This window comes from Saccostrea cucullata, unplaced genomic scaffold (assembly GCF_032062105.1).
Source record: "Saccostrea cucullata isolate Sc308-1 unplaced genomic scaffold, CSIRO_AGI_Scuc_v1 ctg14091, whole genome shotgun sequence".
In the NCBI taxonomy this organism is placed as follows: Eukaryota; Metazoa; Mollusca; class Bivalvia; order Ostreida; family Ostreidae; genus Saccostrea; species Saccostrea cuccullata.
Window position 1 is genome coordinate 1,209 of NW_026920825.1, and position 16,072 is coordinate 17,280.

A 16,072-nucleotide genomic window follows, 5' to 3' on the forward strand; every position below is an offset into this window, starting at 1 on the left:
ACAAAATCACAAGCTATGTTGAAATAATATTAAACCCTCATTTTATGGCAAATTTTCAACAACAACTGAGTGATCATTTCTCTTGAAGTAATAGTTGTATATAATACAGTAATTAAATCTGTCAAGACCTCTTGTGTTCGCCAGTTTGGGATAGGGAGTGTGGGTCATAAAGTTTCTGTTTCACTCAGCATCTGTTATTTAACAAAATTAAATGGGAATCACAAGCTGCCCCTTGTGTTGACATCTAAAAGTCATTATTTATTTGCTGTTACGGTATCCCATTTCTTGTTTAACACATAGTCAAAAAGTAAGTTTTGTCAAACCTCCGGATTTTTAATTATTTAATTTTGCTGATTCATCAGCACTCTTTTATGTTTACATAATACATACTAGTATATGTACTATAGAATATATTCTAGCCAATCCAAATCTCATCAAAATAAGTAATTTCTACAAGATAGCTGCAGTATTGGAGATTCTGATTTCGGTATACCTGTGATGAATGTCAATCAACTTTAAAAATACTATTTGAAATCCTCTCATTCAGCTTAGACAGGGGCTTGATATCACTTAGGCTAGCAGATTTAAGGGGGCGTGAGGGGCGCACACCCTTTAAATTTTTGATATAATGATTAATATTATTAATGCCATTCTTTGATACATAACTAACCAATGCCACTATTTCTGTTTCTGGTTTTACTATTAAATTACACGAAAACCCAGGAGCTTCCAGGGGCTTCGCCCCCTAGTCCCCCACCATTCAAAGTGTGAAATGACTAATATTATATCAAGCCATACTTTGGTATACCCAATGGGGGCCTAAAGGCGGCCCCCTGACCCCCTGCTTGAACGAAGTTATCAACCCCCACCCCAGTATTACATATCCTGTATTCGCCCATGGATATTACATGTTATACATTTAATATTTCTTTATATAACACACATGACCTTTGGAACTGGGGGGTTGGAGGGAAAACTTAGGTACATTGTACTATATGCTGGTGCCCCCTCAATGCTGGTGCCCCCTCACTTTTAAGTTTGTGACTACGCCTCTGCCCTATATAAAGCGGCTACAAGACCTATTCTATTCAACTTTTATAACATTTACGAGAATCTTTCGGAAGAAAAAATCTGCTAAAAATTTTGAAAACGTATATATCTCAGATACTGGAGTAATGTGATCACAAAACTTATCCAAACAGGTTCAAATAATTATTTATCATACACAAAGTTTGCGTAAATATCGACAACACCGAGTACTTTTTTTCTAAGTGCATTCATATAGCCGATACTAACGCACTTCCAAAAGATTTTTTTTACAATGTGCGTTTACTTGGTTTCTTTAACGCACTTTGAAAAAAAGAGTAACACATCTTATAAGGGTTACGTTATCTATGGCACGCCAAATTCACAAAAATGAGCTAAACTTATAAGGGCGAATTTGTTGCACATAAACTGGTTCAGGTTTTGGTTGAAGGTTTAAAACTAGTTTTTCAAACTGGTTTAAATTTCAATCCGGTTTACCTCGGTAAAACAAATGAACAGTTTATACAAGATGGCGTCAAAAAGATGCAGAACAACATACATGTATTAACCAAATTACATATGCTAATAAATTTGTTAAAATCTTTCTCTTAATAAAAGAATCCAAGAAATTATAACATATTTATATTCTTTGATTATCTTACATATAGTTCAAGTGCAATATTTATATTTTTTATACCTCTAAGATTAATCAAATGAACAATTTCCAAATTTTCGAGTATTTATAATTACTCTTTCCAATATATAAGCTGTGTTTACAGTATGTTCTACAATTTACTGTACATTTTGAAGTTTGTCCAAATGATTCAAAACTTATTTTGGAAGAGGAAAATTTAACATATTCTGTTCATTATTATTGAACAAACTCCATTAATTTTCAATATGCAGTATTAATCTATTCTCTTAAGCCTTATATATAAAACATCAAATACAATTGTATCAGAATGTGGCATTTTAGTCAAAAGAGTTGTTTGTCCTCGAAAAAACAATCATTTATAACTTTTTTTCTTTATTAGAATAGTCACCATCTTTCATCACCACCATATTGGAATACTTCCCGCTCTTTCGTAAACCGAATAAACCACCATCGGAGGTGGTTTGTTTGGTTTAACGAACTGGTTTCAGTTACTGCCAAAACAAATGGAAAACCGGTTCTGGGTTTAAACTAGTTTAAAACCAGTTTGTGGAACAAATGAACAGTTTACAAAACTGGTTCAAAACTAAACCCAGTTTATGTGCAACAAATGGCACGCCAAATTCACAAAAATGAGCTAAACTTATAAGGGCGAATTTGTTGCACATAAACTGGTTCAGGTTTTGGTTGAAGGTTTAAAACTAGTTTTTCAAACTGGTTTAAATTTCAATCCGGTTTACCTCGGTAAAACAAATGAACAGTTTATACAAGATGGCGTCAAAAAGATGCAGAACAACATACATGTATTAACCAAATTACATATGCTAATAAATTTGTTAAAATCTTTCTCTTAATAAAAGAATCCAAGAAATTATAACATATTTATATTCTTTGATTATCTTACATATAGTTCAAGTGCAATATTTATATTTTTTATACCTCTAAGATTAATCAAATGAACAATTTCCAAATTTTCGAGTATTTATAATTACTCTTTCCAATATATAAGCTGTCTTTACAGTATGTTCTATAATTTACTGTACATTTTGAAGTTTGTCCAAATGATTCAAAACTTATTTTGGAAGAGGAAAATTTAACATATTCTGTTCATTATTATTGAACAAACACCATTGATTTTCAATATGCAGTATTAATCTATTCTCTTAAGCCTTATATATAAAACATCAAATACAATTGTATCAGAATGTGGCATTTTAGTCAAAAGAGTTGTTTGTCCTCGAAAAAACAATCATTTATAACTTTTTTTCTTTATTAGAATAGTCACCATCTTTCATCACCACCATATTGGAATACTTCCCGCTCTTTCGTAAACCGAATAAACCACCATCGGAGGTGGTTTGTTTGGTTTAACGAACTGGTTTCAGTTACTGCCAAAACAAATGGAAAACCGGTTCTGGGTTTAAACTAGTTTAAAACCAGTTTGTGGAACAAATGAACAGTTTACAAAACTGGTTCAAAACTAAACCCAGTTTATGTGCAACAAATTCGCCCTTAGTTTCACAATTGATAAACTAGGTTTATCGACTGTAAACTATATATGGCACGCCAAATTCACAAAAATGAGATAAACCTAGTTTCACACTCGATAAACTAGGTTTATCGGTTGTAAACTATAGTTTACGGACTGTAAACTATAGTTAACAACGTTAATCTATATTTTACATCCGTAAACCATAGTTAACGCGATAATCTATGTTTTGCAATCGCAAATGATTGTTTTCGGTGTTAAGTATAGTTTACGGTTGTGAAACAAAGATTATCGCGTTAACTATGGTTTACAGATGTAAAATATAGATTAACCTTGTTAACTATAGTTTACAGTCCGTAAACTATAGTTTACAACCGATAAACCTAGTTTATCGATTGTGGAACTATGATTATCTCATTTTTGAATTTGGCGTGCCATAGTTATCGACAGCATATACTAATGTGAAATAGAAAGCCATAACACCACCTGTTTATAAATTATGGCCAAGAATAAGTTTTTCAAAAGTAGGTCAATTTTCAGGGTCAATGCCAGAGGGTTAAAGTAGTTTAATTATTTCCAAAGAAAGGTCTTGTAACAAGGATTACATATGTGAAGTATGAAAGCCCTAGCTCTAACTGTTCAAAATTATGGCCAAAGGTTAAAGTTTTGAAAAAAAGGTTAAACTCCAAGGTCAAAGGGTCAAAGTTGTTGGTATCTAATGACAGGTCTTGTCACAAGGATTACACATATAAAGTATGAAAGCCCTAGCCCTAATCCTTTAAAAGTTATGGTCAAGGTTCGTTTTTAAAATGTAGGTCAAACTCCAAGGTCAAGGTCAAAGGATCAATGTTTTTGACAATGTTTTTCCAATAAAAGGTCTTCTTAGAAGGATTACATATGTGAAGTATGAAAACCCTAGCCCTTACCGTTCAAAAATTATGTCCGAGGTCAGAGTTTTTTTTTAAAGTACGTAAATCTCCAAGGTCAAAGGGTCAAGGTTGTTGGTATTCAATGAAAGGTCCTGTCACGAAGAATAAATACTTGAAGTATGAAAGTCCTTATATCTACCGTTGAAAAGTTATGGCCAAAGTAGAGGTTTTGAATTTTTGTGTAAAAGTGTGTCAAACTACTAGGTCAAGGTCAAACTATCAAGTTTGGTGGTACCCAAAGAATGGCCTTGTCACAAGGAATATACATGTGGAATATAAGAAGTCATATAGGTCCACTAAATCAAAAGTTATGGACAAGGTTAAAGTTTTTGCGGATAAACAGACAGACATATAGACAGACAGAAGGATGGATACGACATAAACAATATACCCCCGAATCTTCGATTACGGGGCATAAAAAAATGGAAAGGGGGATGGGGTCCATAAGTGTCTGTGTGTCCTATGTTCGTTTTTACATTTGTATTAAATTAGCAATAGTTTATCTAAACAAATATGCAGTGTAATTAAACTGTTGCTATTAGTTCTTGAACTTTCTGTGCAAAATTTTTCCATTGGATACTGTAATGTACCAAAAAAAGTCGTGTCACATTAAACAGTTGTAGCGTTCCATACAATTGACTGTGGGACAAAGTTTATCAGATGATTATCGAGGGATTAACAACACATTCACGGTTTGAGAAATCAGGAATATATTTTTAAAAAGAAGGAAATACAAAAAACAAAAAACAGAACAACACTTTTGTAAGGGATGGAGTCCGGAGACAAGGACCATGCGATGTTTATTGACCTGCTGGACAAGTATTCACAGCTTGACCAGCTAAAGGTGAGTTCATGTATGGAACGCTCTCAGTGATAAAAATCTTGATCAATGACACACTGATTAAAATAGCTTTTTTCAATCCGTTAACACTTTTGGGGAACGAGAATCGTTTAATTTTTTTTCTTTCCTGTAAAACGTAAATTTGAAAATATCAAAGACAATTTTTTTATTTCATTATTATTAATTTCAAACTTATTAATGCATGTAATATAAATGTACAATGTACATGTACAATGTATTCATCTCTTAGACTTGTAATACTTTTAATTCGTCTTGATCTAAATTTAATTATGAAATTTCTGAAGTGTTTTAGTGGCTCAGATACCACTGTATTGACCTCAGTTGGAGATGGGAATCTGAATGACGTCATCAGAGCTAAAAAGTCTGGACAAAGTATTATTCTTAAGCGGGCGCCTCCTTATATAAAGGTAAAATCGGTGGTACAGCTCATACTTTTTCTTCATTTTTTCGTACATCAGGGTTCTACACAGGGTATAGTTAGTCAAGAGCCAGGAATAGTAAATACATCACGCCGAAAGTTTATCATGCCAAGAAAATCTTAGCATTCTCTCCGTATAGCAAACTCAATAAAAGCCGAATTAACATTAATCTGTGATTCTTCCCCTGGGAGACGTGCGGAAGCAATTAATGTCTGCAGTTTTGAGGGAGGGATCTTAAAGTTTACTGGGTTAAAATTATAGGTAGAATATCAATTATTTAGAAGCCTTTGCCCCCCCCCCTGTCTTTTTCGGGTGCCCCCCCCCCCCCACCCTCTTGTCTTTTTCGGGTGGGGGGATGAAAATTATAGTAAAGTAATTCTTCAATAAAATAAGCTGCCTTTCAATTTTTTTTACGTAATTCAATTTCAAAATATTTTTTCTCAGTACAAATAAATTGACATCGGGTAGTTGTGGAAGTACCGCGTCGAAATATAGATAAAAGAGTACCAAATTTCCGGAAGTATACATCATTTCCTGGTTGAACAAAAGATGGAGACGAGTACTGAATGGGTAGACGTAACCCGATTGGCTATGTATATATTTTCATTTTAAAGTGAATATTTTCTTTTGATTGTTTTTTTCTTATTTTCTTCAGTCCAATATTTTTTTAAAAATAAATTTTGGTACCAGTGCCTCTGGGATTTTACGTATTTTGTAAATAAAGATATTTGACAGTAACTTTTTAGGGTATTTGTACGACTTCCTGGGGTACAAGTTTATTTTTTCTTTAACTAAGAAAGCTTAAAACCTAGGATCCACCCCCTGAAGTCTGCTGCCGTAAATTGTCTTGCTGGCGTTTTGGGAATATGGGTGATTTGCATCAATTACACTTTTATTGACTCCATCGCTGTCGAAATCGGAAGAGATTTCTTGGCATGTCAATCTGGTAAAGCTTGGAACATCCAAGATCTCAACATTCGACACTCCCCCGCCCCCTAAAATGAAAACAATTTTATTACGAAAGCTGTTGAATTTTATAGTATCCTTGAGACTCCCATTGTCTACTCAATGTAAATAGACACACGATTTACAATGTAAAAATTTGCCATATTGGTATATGACTCTAAAGTACAGCAAGTGTATAATGAAAACATGCCACTGCAAATTGTTTTCTGCTTAATATTCATATTCATTCACATATTTATATATCACAAAATTAAAATTAAATTAAATTTACATACTTTAATTAAATATAAAAAACGACTTTATATAATGCTGCTTGTAATTATTCTAAGAATGAAGAGTTGAAACTGCATGAACGATTTAAAGAAAAGAAAATAATCATTTTTAGTGTCCTTCCCAATGGATAAACAAGTATGCATCCAACCATCTCAGCTAGGTTACATAAAGCATAAATTACTTTTTATGATGTGATCTCTTATTTGTAATTTACCATTCCCTGTCAGTGTTAAGGCCCTAGGTACCCGCTGGACCCGTCCCGGGGCCAGACTGAGTATTACGCCCTCTGTGTGTTTTCTGATCATTTACTCTATTCCAGTGTTTAGGCCCTGAGTACCCGCTGGACCCGTCCCGGGGCCAGACTGAGTATGACGGCCTCTGTGTGTTTTCTGATCATTTACTCTATTCCAGTGTTTAGGCCCTGAGTACCTGCTGGACCCGTCCCGAGGCCAGACTGAGTATGACGCTCTCTGTGTGTTTTCTGATCATTTACTCTATTTCAGTGTTTAGGCCCTGAGTACCCGCTGGACCCGTCCCGGGGCCAGACTGAGTATGACTCCCTCTGTGTATTTTCTGATCTGATCACTTACTCTACTCCAGTGTTTAGGCCCTGAGTACCCGCCGGACCCGTCCAGGGGTCAGACAGAGTATGACGCCCTCTGTGCGTTTTCTGATCTGATCACTTACTTTATTCCAGTGTTTAGGCCCTGAGTACCCGCTGGACCCGTCCCGGGGCCAGACTGAGTATGACTCCCTCTGTGTGTTTTCTGATCATTTACTCTATTCCAGTGTTTAGGCCCTGAGTACCCGCTGGACCCGTCCCGGGGCCAGACTGAGTATGACGCCCTCTGTGTGTTTTCTGATCTGATCACTTACTCTACTCCAGTGTTTAGGCCCTGAGTACCCGCCGGACCCGTCCAGGGGTCAGACAGAGTATGACGCCCTCTGTGCGTTTTCTGATCTGATCACTTACTCTATTCTAGTGTTTAGGCCCTGAGTACCCGCTGGACCCGTCCCGGGGCCAGACTGAGTATGACTCCCTCTGTGTGTTTTCTGATCATTTACTCTATTCCAGTGTTTAGGCCCTGAGTACCCGCTGGACCCGTCCCGGGGCCACACTGAGTATGACGCCCTCTGTGTGTTTTCTGATCACTTACTCTATTCCAGTGTTTAGGCCCTGAGTACCCGCTGGATCCGTCCCGGGGCCAGACTGAGTATGACTCCCTCTGTGTATTTTCTGTTCACTTACTCTATTCCAGTGTTTAGGCCCTGAGTACCCGCTGGACCCGTCCCGGGGCCAGACTGAGTATGACGCCCTCTGTGTGTTTTCTGATCTTTTATTCTATTCCAGTGTTTAGGCCCTGAGTACCCGCTGGACCCGTCCCGGGGCCAGACTGAGTATGACGCCCTCTGTGTGTTTTCGGACCTCGCACCTCGCAGTGTACCACAACCGTTCTTCTATGACAAGGAGTCGAGAACACGTGTGTAAAATCCGAACCACTATTTTATTTTATTTATTATTATTTTTTTTTTTTGTTGGTAGAATGACTTCTCTTTTCAAATGCTTTTTTATTTTGATCTATAATGTATGAAATTGGGACATTTGAATGGTGGAAATAATTAACAATAGAATGAAATGAACTAAAAAATCTGAAGATTTATCAATATCAATAAAATGCTAAAGTTGACTTTCATAGTCAGAATCAACAAACAACTGTAAGAATCCATTGTCTTCTTTCAGTCTGTATGGAAGATTTACTGACGTATAAGGATTTTCGTAAACAACTCATAAGCGGAGTTTGTTCTATGGCAGCAGTAAAGAAATTAGCCAGAGACATTGGAAAAGTTCACAATAAAACTCATGTCGCCAAAATTAGCGAGAAGAGATTTAGTGAATACAAAAACAAATTTCAGTGAGTCAAACATCGTTAAAGGAATTGTCAAATTATTAATTTTAGAGCTAAACGTGTAGACTAGCAGTTGCTTATATATGGTAGGAAAGTTCTTCGCCCTTTAGTTTCCATCTTTTTCCTGTATTAGTAATAATTTAGTATACATGTATTTCCAGAGATACTGAACTAGTCACTCTTACTGAGCAGTATATCTTCACGAAACCCTTCGACAAATGTGATGCTACAAACAAACTTACAGACGACATCAGTTCTAGTCTTCCACAACTATACGATGATCCTAGAGTCTTAGATGTAGCAAAGGACATGAAGCACATTTTCTTGACGAAGAAAGAATGCCTTGTACACGGTGATCTACATACGGGTTCTGTTATGGTGGATGGTGCTAACACAAAAGTAGGTTCACATAGCTAAAAGGACACTAAATGCCATACATATGATTTTTAAAAGTAATCATCCCCTTGCAACGGAGTTGGAGGGGATTTATTCGTAGTAACGCAAACTGTGTGTGAGTTTGCAGTTTGTGTCCTGTACGAAGCAGAAGTGACATAATTTGATCGGGATCAGTGTCAAATAATTACGGCGCCGCTGGAGGGCCAGGTAAAAAAATATTTTTATTTGTTCGGACAAATTAGAAATTCGTTCGGACGAATTAGTTATTTGTTCGGACAAATAAGTTATTTGTTCGGACAAATTAGATATTTGTTCGGACGAATTAGATATTCGTTCGGACAAATTAGAAATTCGTTCGGACAAATTAGAAATTCGTTCGGACAAATTAGATATTTGTTCGGACGAATTAGATATTCTTTCGGACAAATTACAAATTCGTTTGGACAAATTAGATACTTGTTCGGACGAATTAGATATTTGTTCGGACAAATTAGAAATTCGTTCGGACAAATTAGATATTTGTTCGGACGAATTAGATATTCGTTCGGACGAATTAGTTATTTGTTCGGACGAATTAGATATTCGTTCGGACAAATTAGAAATTCGTTCGGACGAATTAGAAATTTGTTCGGACAAATTAGTTATTTGTACGGACGAATTAGAAATTTGTTCGGACGAATTAGTTATTTGTTCGGACAAATTAGAGAAATTGTGAACAACTATCAGGACACCGCGAATAATGTGCGGTTTGCACCAAGACGTTTCATTTTATTTTGATTCTTTGCAAAATAACTTTAATGAACAACTTTATCAATAAATATTTTGAAGATAAGTCGTTTTAATGTTGATCTCTTTCTTATGATTTTTATGTACTGTACATATTCACTACCGTGCAGTTATTAATCATGACATGTGAATGATTTTTTAAATACATTTCTGATACATATGTCGCCGATTTGTAGCTGAAATATTGCCGATTCGGCGTAAAACATTCAATCAATCAATCAATCTGGTACATATGCAGTGTATAAAATGATTAAAAGGTCCTCATTGAGTTTTTAATTAAATATTCCTGTTTGTGAATTTAGAAAACTTCACAAAAATGAACCTGTTCGTATTGATCCCAGGTTGTTCATATGACTCGCGAGCCGGTGAATTACGAGGTCAACCGATCAATCTGGTATATTCCCTAGTCCATTGATTTTCAGAGCATAACTATAGCCCCCTCCCGTTATTGGAGAGGTACATGTAGTCGAACAAACTATTTAATTTCACTTTCAGTATTTCTTAATTTTGTTTATACGCTTTTACAGTTGAGTTCCATTTCGAAGGTTTGATAGGCCAATGACTCACATAGAAAGGGAAATTATGAAAGCAACCCCTTTTACGGGGAAAATAAATCATGAATGAATGTCAAAATATTTTCAAGTAACAACCCCCCCCCCCTCCTCTATTTAAAAAACGATCGATTGTCTTAATCATTGAGAACCTTAACTTGCATTAAATTATGATGTGTTTTTAAATTTTACTGCACTTTCTAGGAACGTACATGTATTCATCTATTTTTATCCTTTTCCCGGAAAGGGGCGTGTGTTTAATTTGGTCAATATTATACATGTATCTGCATGTTTTAATTCATGCGCTTTTCTGATATTTAAATATAAAATAAAATAAAATTTATATAGATACTTAATAATAGTTTTTAACGATCTTAGAAAGAATCCATTGGATTCTCTTTTTTTCCCTTTATCACAAAATACTTAAATGTGGGAACAGCGGTATAGAAGCAAATCTACAAATGTCCTAGCTAGTAAGCCCCACCTTAAAAAAATTAAGACCCTCGAATAAGAGGCTCGACATTTTGAGTCCGAAGTTTATTCAATATAATACAATGCAGCCACGTAGCATCGTTTGTGAAAGGGGGGGGCTGAGAAAAAAATAGCTACCTGAAAAGTTGACAAGCAAAAAAAAGGGGGTGACTCAGGAAAAGTTGCCCAAAGTTGACAGTCCTATTTCAAGGGGGTGGGGGGGGGGTTACTTTTTCAATGTCAATTTTTTCCCGAACCAATTGCCTGCAGTAGGAGTAAAACCTTAAGGAGTGGATCTCATCTTTTCAAAGAAGCGGTAACTGACCACTGGCACCCCAGTGTTAATCAGGGATGGGAGTGAAAAGATGTTTGATAAGAAGTAACTGACCCTTTAATTGAATTTACTAGTGGGCTCTCAGAAAATATACTTTCAGAATGGCAGACTTTAGGCCTATAATATATACCGGTATAGATCCATTATTTCCGAATATTTACAATCAACATACCCGACTTTAATATCACATGTCTAGTTGCTACGTGTGTATGTCATGGTCCAAAGAACTATTTATGTATTAAAAAAGGATGAATCCTCCTGAATAGACAAAGTGTATATCTCTCTTTAAAGGATAATTTGTGCAAACATCTAATTTGCCCGAACGAATATCTAATTCGTCCGAACAAATAACTAATTCGTCCGAACGAATTTCTAATTTGTCCGAACGAATATCTAATTCGTCCGAACAAATAAGTAATTTGTCCGAACGAATATCTAATTTGTCCGAACGAATAACTAATTCGTCCGAACGAATTTCTAATTCGTCCGAACGAATTTCTAATTCGTCCGAACGAATTTCTAATTTGTCCGAACAAATATCTAATTTGTCCGAACAAATAACTTATTTGTCCGAACAAATTTCTAATTCGTCCGAACGAATTTGTAATTTGTTCGAACGAATATCTAATTCGTCCGAACAAATAACTAATTCGTCCGAACAAATTTCTAATTCGTCCGAACGAATTTCTAATTTGTCCGAACGAATATCTAATTCGTCCGAACAAATAACTAATTTGTCCGAACGAATATCTAATTCGTCCGAACAAATAACTAATTCGTCCGAACGAATTTCTAATTTGTCCGAACAAATAAAAATATTTTTTTACCTGGCCCTCCAGCGGCGCCGTAAATAATATCTTGAATTATAGGTATGCTCTTTGGATTGTTCTGCTTTGTGGTGACTTCGACGCAAAATTTTCAGCAATTTATTGCAGCCCGGAGGACCGGGCTGCTCTATACATATCCGTTTAAGTGTTGGTGTATGGGGATTGGGGCGGGAGTAGTTATTCAGAGTTAAAGGTTTTCTAAACATTGAAAAGATTGTTAATCAGATTGTTCTTTCCCTTATAGATTAGGAGATACATAATATATTTAATTTCATAAAGTGAATCTGTAAAAATATATATGTTTTTCATATTTAATATATAAAGTTGCTTATCATTTACTATGGAAAAAATGACAGGTTCCTTTTTTTAGAACATCGAATTTTACTTCTCGCATAAAAACGTACTCTGCACAGTTCGTGTTTTATATTCGAAAATTGAAAATTAAAATACATTTTTGAATATAGTTGATGCATGTGTCTAACTTCAATTTATATTTTATGCAGCCAACATTTACTTGAGGAATTGATCAAGTTTAAAAATGGTACCGTTTTTGTTTCATTTTTTTATTACCGTCTTCCTTGGAAGACGGTATTGTATAGTTGAAGTTTTTTACAGTCTTCGGACTATGCACTTCCTCTCTTTTGTGATTGGTAGAAATTGCATGATGAGAAAATTTTCAATTATTTCATTGGATGAAATGCTGTTCAAGGCAAGGGAGATAACTTTCTGATGATCTATTTTTCGTACGACTTATTTCCAATCTTAAAAAAATGACAAAACGAACAACAAAATCAGCAGTAATTATTTCTTAATAACATGATATTTTTTATAGCAATAAATAAAAAGGTCTCTTTAATTTCATTATAAATAAAATATGATAGTTATTGCTTGCAGGCTTTACAATTTGTTATTATTCTTTTCCCCTTTCTTGTTTGAAGAGTGAATGGGAATCAGCCGAGGTTTGCCGAAAGCTCTCGGCCAGTCAAAGTTTACGGAGATGACCGAGCGACAACCATGGTAGGGCTAATGCCCGTAAAAAGCTAATTTAGAAATACAAAATCAAGAAATTCAAAAGAATTATACGGCCTGTTAAGTGTAAATCTGTTTACTGTTTAAAATTGTTGCTAAAGACGGTTAGCTTTTTTGAAAAGCTCTACTTGTCCGACTATGAGTTTTCAAAATATTCGCCACTATCGTCTCCATCAATTAGACGCATGCCTTTTCACACACATCAAAGCGGTTTGATGATCAAGAACTTATTTCCATTGTTTAATATATATATTTCCCGGGCGACAATTGATGGTTACATCAATGTTTTCTTGTGAATAATGATCCATGGAAAGCAAAGATATTAAAACGCTCTGTATTGATGTTATAAACGGATATAGGGGTTCTATTGTCAATCAATTCTAAATTCAAATCTTTACACATCCTTGAAGGCTGAACTTCAACATTACTTTTTTTAAAGATCATAGACTTGGAATTTGCATACATGGGGCCTCCAGCTTTTGATATTGGGCTTCTTCTTGCCAATTACATTTTCTCGTATTATGGCCACATGTCAATACCAGAAGACCACGATCGACATAGAAAGTTTGCGCAACTCATGATAGAGGCATGCAAAGTGACAGGTAATAGTATAGAAATGTGATGGGTTACAGTTATTTTATTTAATAAGGTAAGAAATACTTGTTGAACCAAATAAACATTTTTCTTCAGTAAACAAATACCTTAAGGAAATGACGAGTTTTGTTGGAGAGCTACAGTCCTACCAAGATAAACTACTATCTGAAATGGCTGGGTTTGCTGGTTGTGAATTAATTAGACGGTAGGCCACATTTCATTATCTTAAAAATTGTTGATATCACCTTTTTCATGCAGGAATAATATAATACAGATATTTCTATTTTATTCTTCGTATTTGTGAAACAAAATTTTTTAATCGTTTTCAGGGTGGTTGGGGCTGCACCAGTGGAGGACCTCCATAGCCCCTACAGTAAACAGGACGCCTTGGGGGCCGGGGTACGCCTCCTCCTGGGGAGACATAACATTACAACAGTAGACAAACTCCTAGTCATCGCTCTGATGCTGACCCACTAGCACTCACTTGGAAAATCAATTGATCATTATTACGTTATTTCTTAAGAGTGGACGAAAAATGTGGAAAAATACACCCTGATTATAAAAATTAAATGTTATTTTCTGGATTAAAAATATTTTGAAAGTTGTTAGCTTTTTCGAAGAAGCCATTAAAGGTTTTTGTAATTTTTCCTTTCACCCTTTATTTTCTACAATTACTCTCAGAGCTTTCAACACCATGCATATGCTTTTAAAGTAAGTTGAATATTGGTACACATAACATATAACTATAATGGTTCCTAGAAGATCTGTAGAAAGGTTGAGTATACGTAGGTTATCAGCATCCCATGTAAGCATGTGTTTGTATATGCAAGATAATGTAACCTTTCATAAATTAAATTAAAATTATATATTGTTACTTTTTTTGCACAAAAATCTTAAGTCTACACGTTGTTTCAAGTGGAACATAAAAATGTTTGGTTTCATCGTGAGGATCGGTTTCTCCGTCCGTTGGACATGGTAAATGTGGCCTCCCTTCTTACTTGCTGTCGGGGCTGCCTCGCCGTGGTTAGTTCTTTGATTTCCATGCGGGCGACTGGTGGCGGGTTTCTCAGAAAGTTTTGAAATGCTGCGTTAGTGACAAGATCCATCTGAGGCACAGGATTGTTAGAGATCGCTCTCTCGATTTCCGATTCATATGTATCGGCCTGCACCTCATATCTGTTTAAATTCCTCAGAAAATTTTCACCTGGCGGTGCATTGAAAATGCTTTCATAACCTTGCCTTGTTTCTTGTAGTCTGCTAAGTAATGAAGCCATGTTTCCATCTTCTCTCGGTATATTTTGTCCAGTTTCTCTCACTGTGGATTTCAAATTTTCAATTTCACGAAGACACTGTTGTGTAAATTCGCTAACTCTGTTTTCGACAGAAGACAAATAATTAAAAGCTTCTGCTTTGCTGTTTTCCAGTTCAGTATCAAAGGGCATTCCATTTCTATTCAAATCCTGTATGTACGAGAGTTGGTTTTGGAATTTAGTCTTTAACTGTTCTAACTTTGGTGACAATTTTCTCAGTGCTTCTTCAGTGGACAAGCATTCGCATCTAGGACGTCTGTGATTCTGAACTGCACAGTGAGAACAAATTAGAATTGAACATCCTAGGCAAAAGAATTCTAGTTGTCTTGCAGGGTGTTCTAAGCACGTCAGTCCATTACTTTCGTGTTGAGGTGGAGGTGGTGCTGGGTTCTGTTGGGGACCTCTTCCTGGTCGTTGGGTTTGTTGTGGCCTGGGTCTAGGATTTACGGGACCTCTTCTAGGTCTGGCATTGACCTCCGGTTCTGAAGGCGTTGGTCCCTGTTCATGATGTTGAACAGCCTGAAGAAGGCTTGAGATGAAAGTATCCACAGGAAATTTGTCAGCCCATTGACGGAGAGGGACGTTTGGTCCTGGTCGTCTGACGTCTCCGCGATCGTTTGGGCATTTGAAGTGATCCGCATTTGCACTTCGAACTGATTGATCGATGTGATCAGAAAGACACTGTCTGCAAAAAGTATGTCCACAGGGTAGAAGACGGGGATCGTTATAACGTCCTAGACAAATACTGCAGATGAGATAGTCGTTTTGTAGGTTGTCCACGACGCGTTGAGCCATATTCTACCCAATACACTACTTATGACATGGTTTGACTGTTGTGTTTCAAAAAGAAGGGCTCCATGTAAATACTTATGTTGAACTTGATAGCATTGATTTTAATAGCAATACAGCCTTTATACTGGCATTTAAACATTTTCTGCTATTGTTCTTTGAAGTCGCATGTGTAACCCTTAAAATCGATTTAAATGGCAGTATTTAGTAGCTGTCAGGTCTAAACTCTTGATAAGCATACACCGATAAACACTACATGTGATAGAGAGTATTCAATGACAGTTGTTAAGTTGCACAGATTGGACACTATATTTGACTGGGAGCTTTTGAGGGGGAGTTTATTGCAATTCCACATGTCCATTGCAGACTTGCGTTGTGTTCAAGTGAGACTGGCAAATCTCAAAAATAATTTTCATTCCAAAATCGCTAGTAAGGAACGGTTCTCTTCAAGAAGTTTTGAAA

The 16,072-nt window shown here is 36.0% G+C and overlaps 2 protein-coding genes across 2 annotated transcripts; one reads left to right on the plus strand and one right to left on the minus strand.

Annotated features, from left to right (window-relative positions):
* Positions 1 to 4,805: 4,805 nt before the first annotated feature.
* On the plus strand, positions 4,806 to 14,090 carry LOC134258345 (methylthioribose kinase-like). The gene is made up of 8 exons (XM_062740868.1): positions 4,806 to 4,940; positions 5,243 to 5,365; positions 7,968 to 8,097; positions 8,358 to 8,529; positions 8,685 to 8,922; positions 13,357 to 13,519; positions 13,608 to 13,716; positions 13,841 to 14,090. The coding sequence occupies exons 1-8, from the start codon at positions 4,866 to 4,868 to the stop codon at positions 13,986 to 13,988; spliced, it is 1,158 nt and encodes a 385-aa protein (XP_062596852.1). The 5' UTR covers positions 4,806 to 4,865; the 3' UTR covers positions 13,989 to 14,090.
* Positions 14,091 to 14,154: 64 nt separating this feature from the next.
* On the minus strand, positions 14,155 to 15,636 carry LOC134258344 (tripartite motif-containing protein 3-like). The gene has a single exon (XM_062740867.1). The coding sequence runs from the start codon at positions 15,614 to 15,616 to the stop codon at positions 14,450 to 14,452; it is 1,167 nt and encodes a 388-aa protein (XP_062596851.1). The 5' UTR covers positions 15,617 to 15,636; the 3' UTR covers positions 14,155 to 14,449.
* Between the last annotated feature and the right edge of the window lie 436 nt (positions 15,637 to 16,072).

Coding starts and splice junctions, on each gene's coding strand:
- LOC134258345 (XM_062740868.1), top strand. CDS start 4,866: ATGGAGTCCGGAGACAAGGACCATGCGATGTTTATTGACCTGCTGGAC. Junction 5,366..7,967: donor GGGCGCCTCCTTATATAAAG/GTAAAATCGGTG, acceptor ATTCTATTCCAG/TGTTTAGGCCCTGAGTACCC. Junction 8,530..8,684: donor GAATACAAAAACAAATTTCA/GTGAGTCAAACA, acceptor ATGTATTTCCAG/AGATACTGAACTAGTCACTC.
- LOC134258344 (XM_062740867.1), bottom strand. CDS start 15,616: ATGGCTCAACGCGTCGTGGACAACCTACAAAACGACTATCTCATCTGC.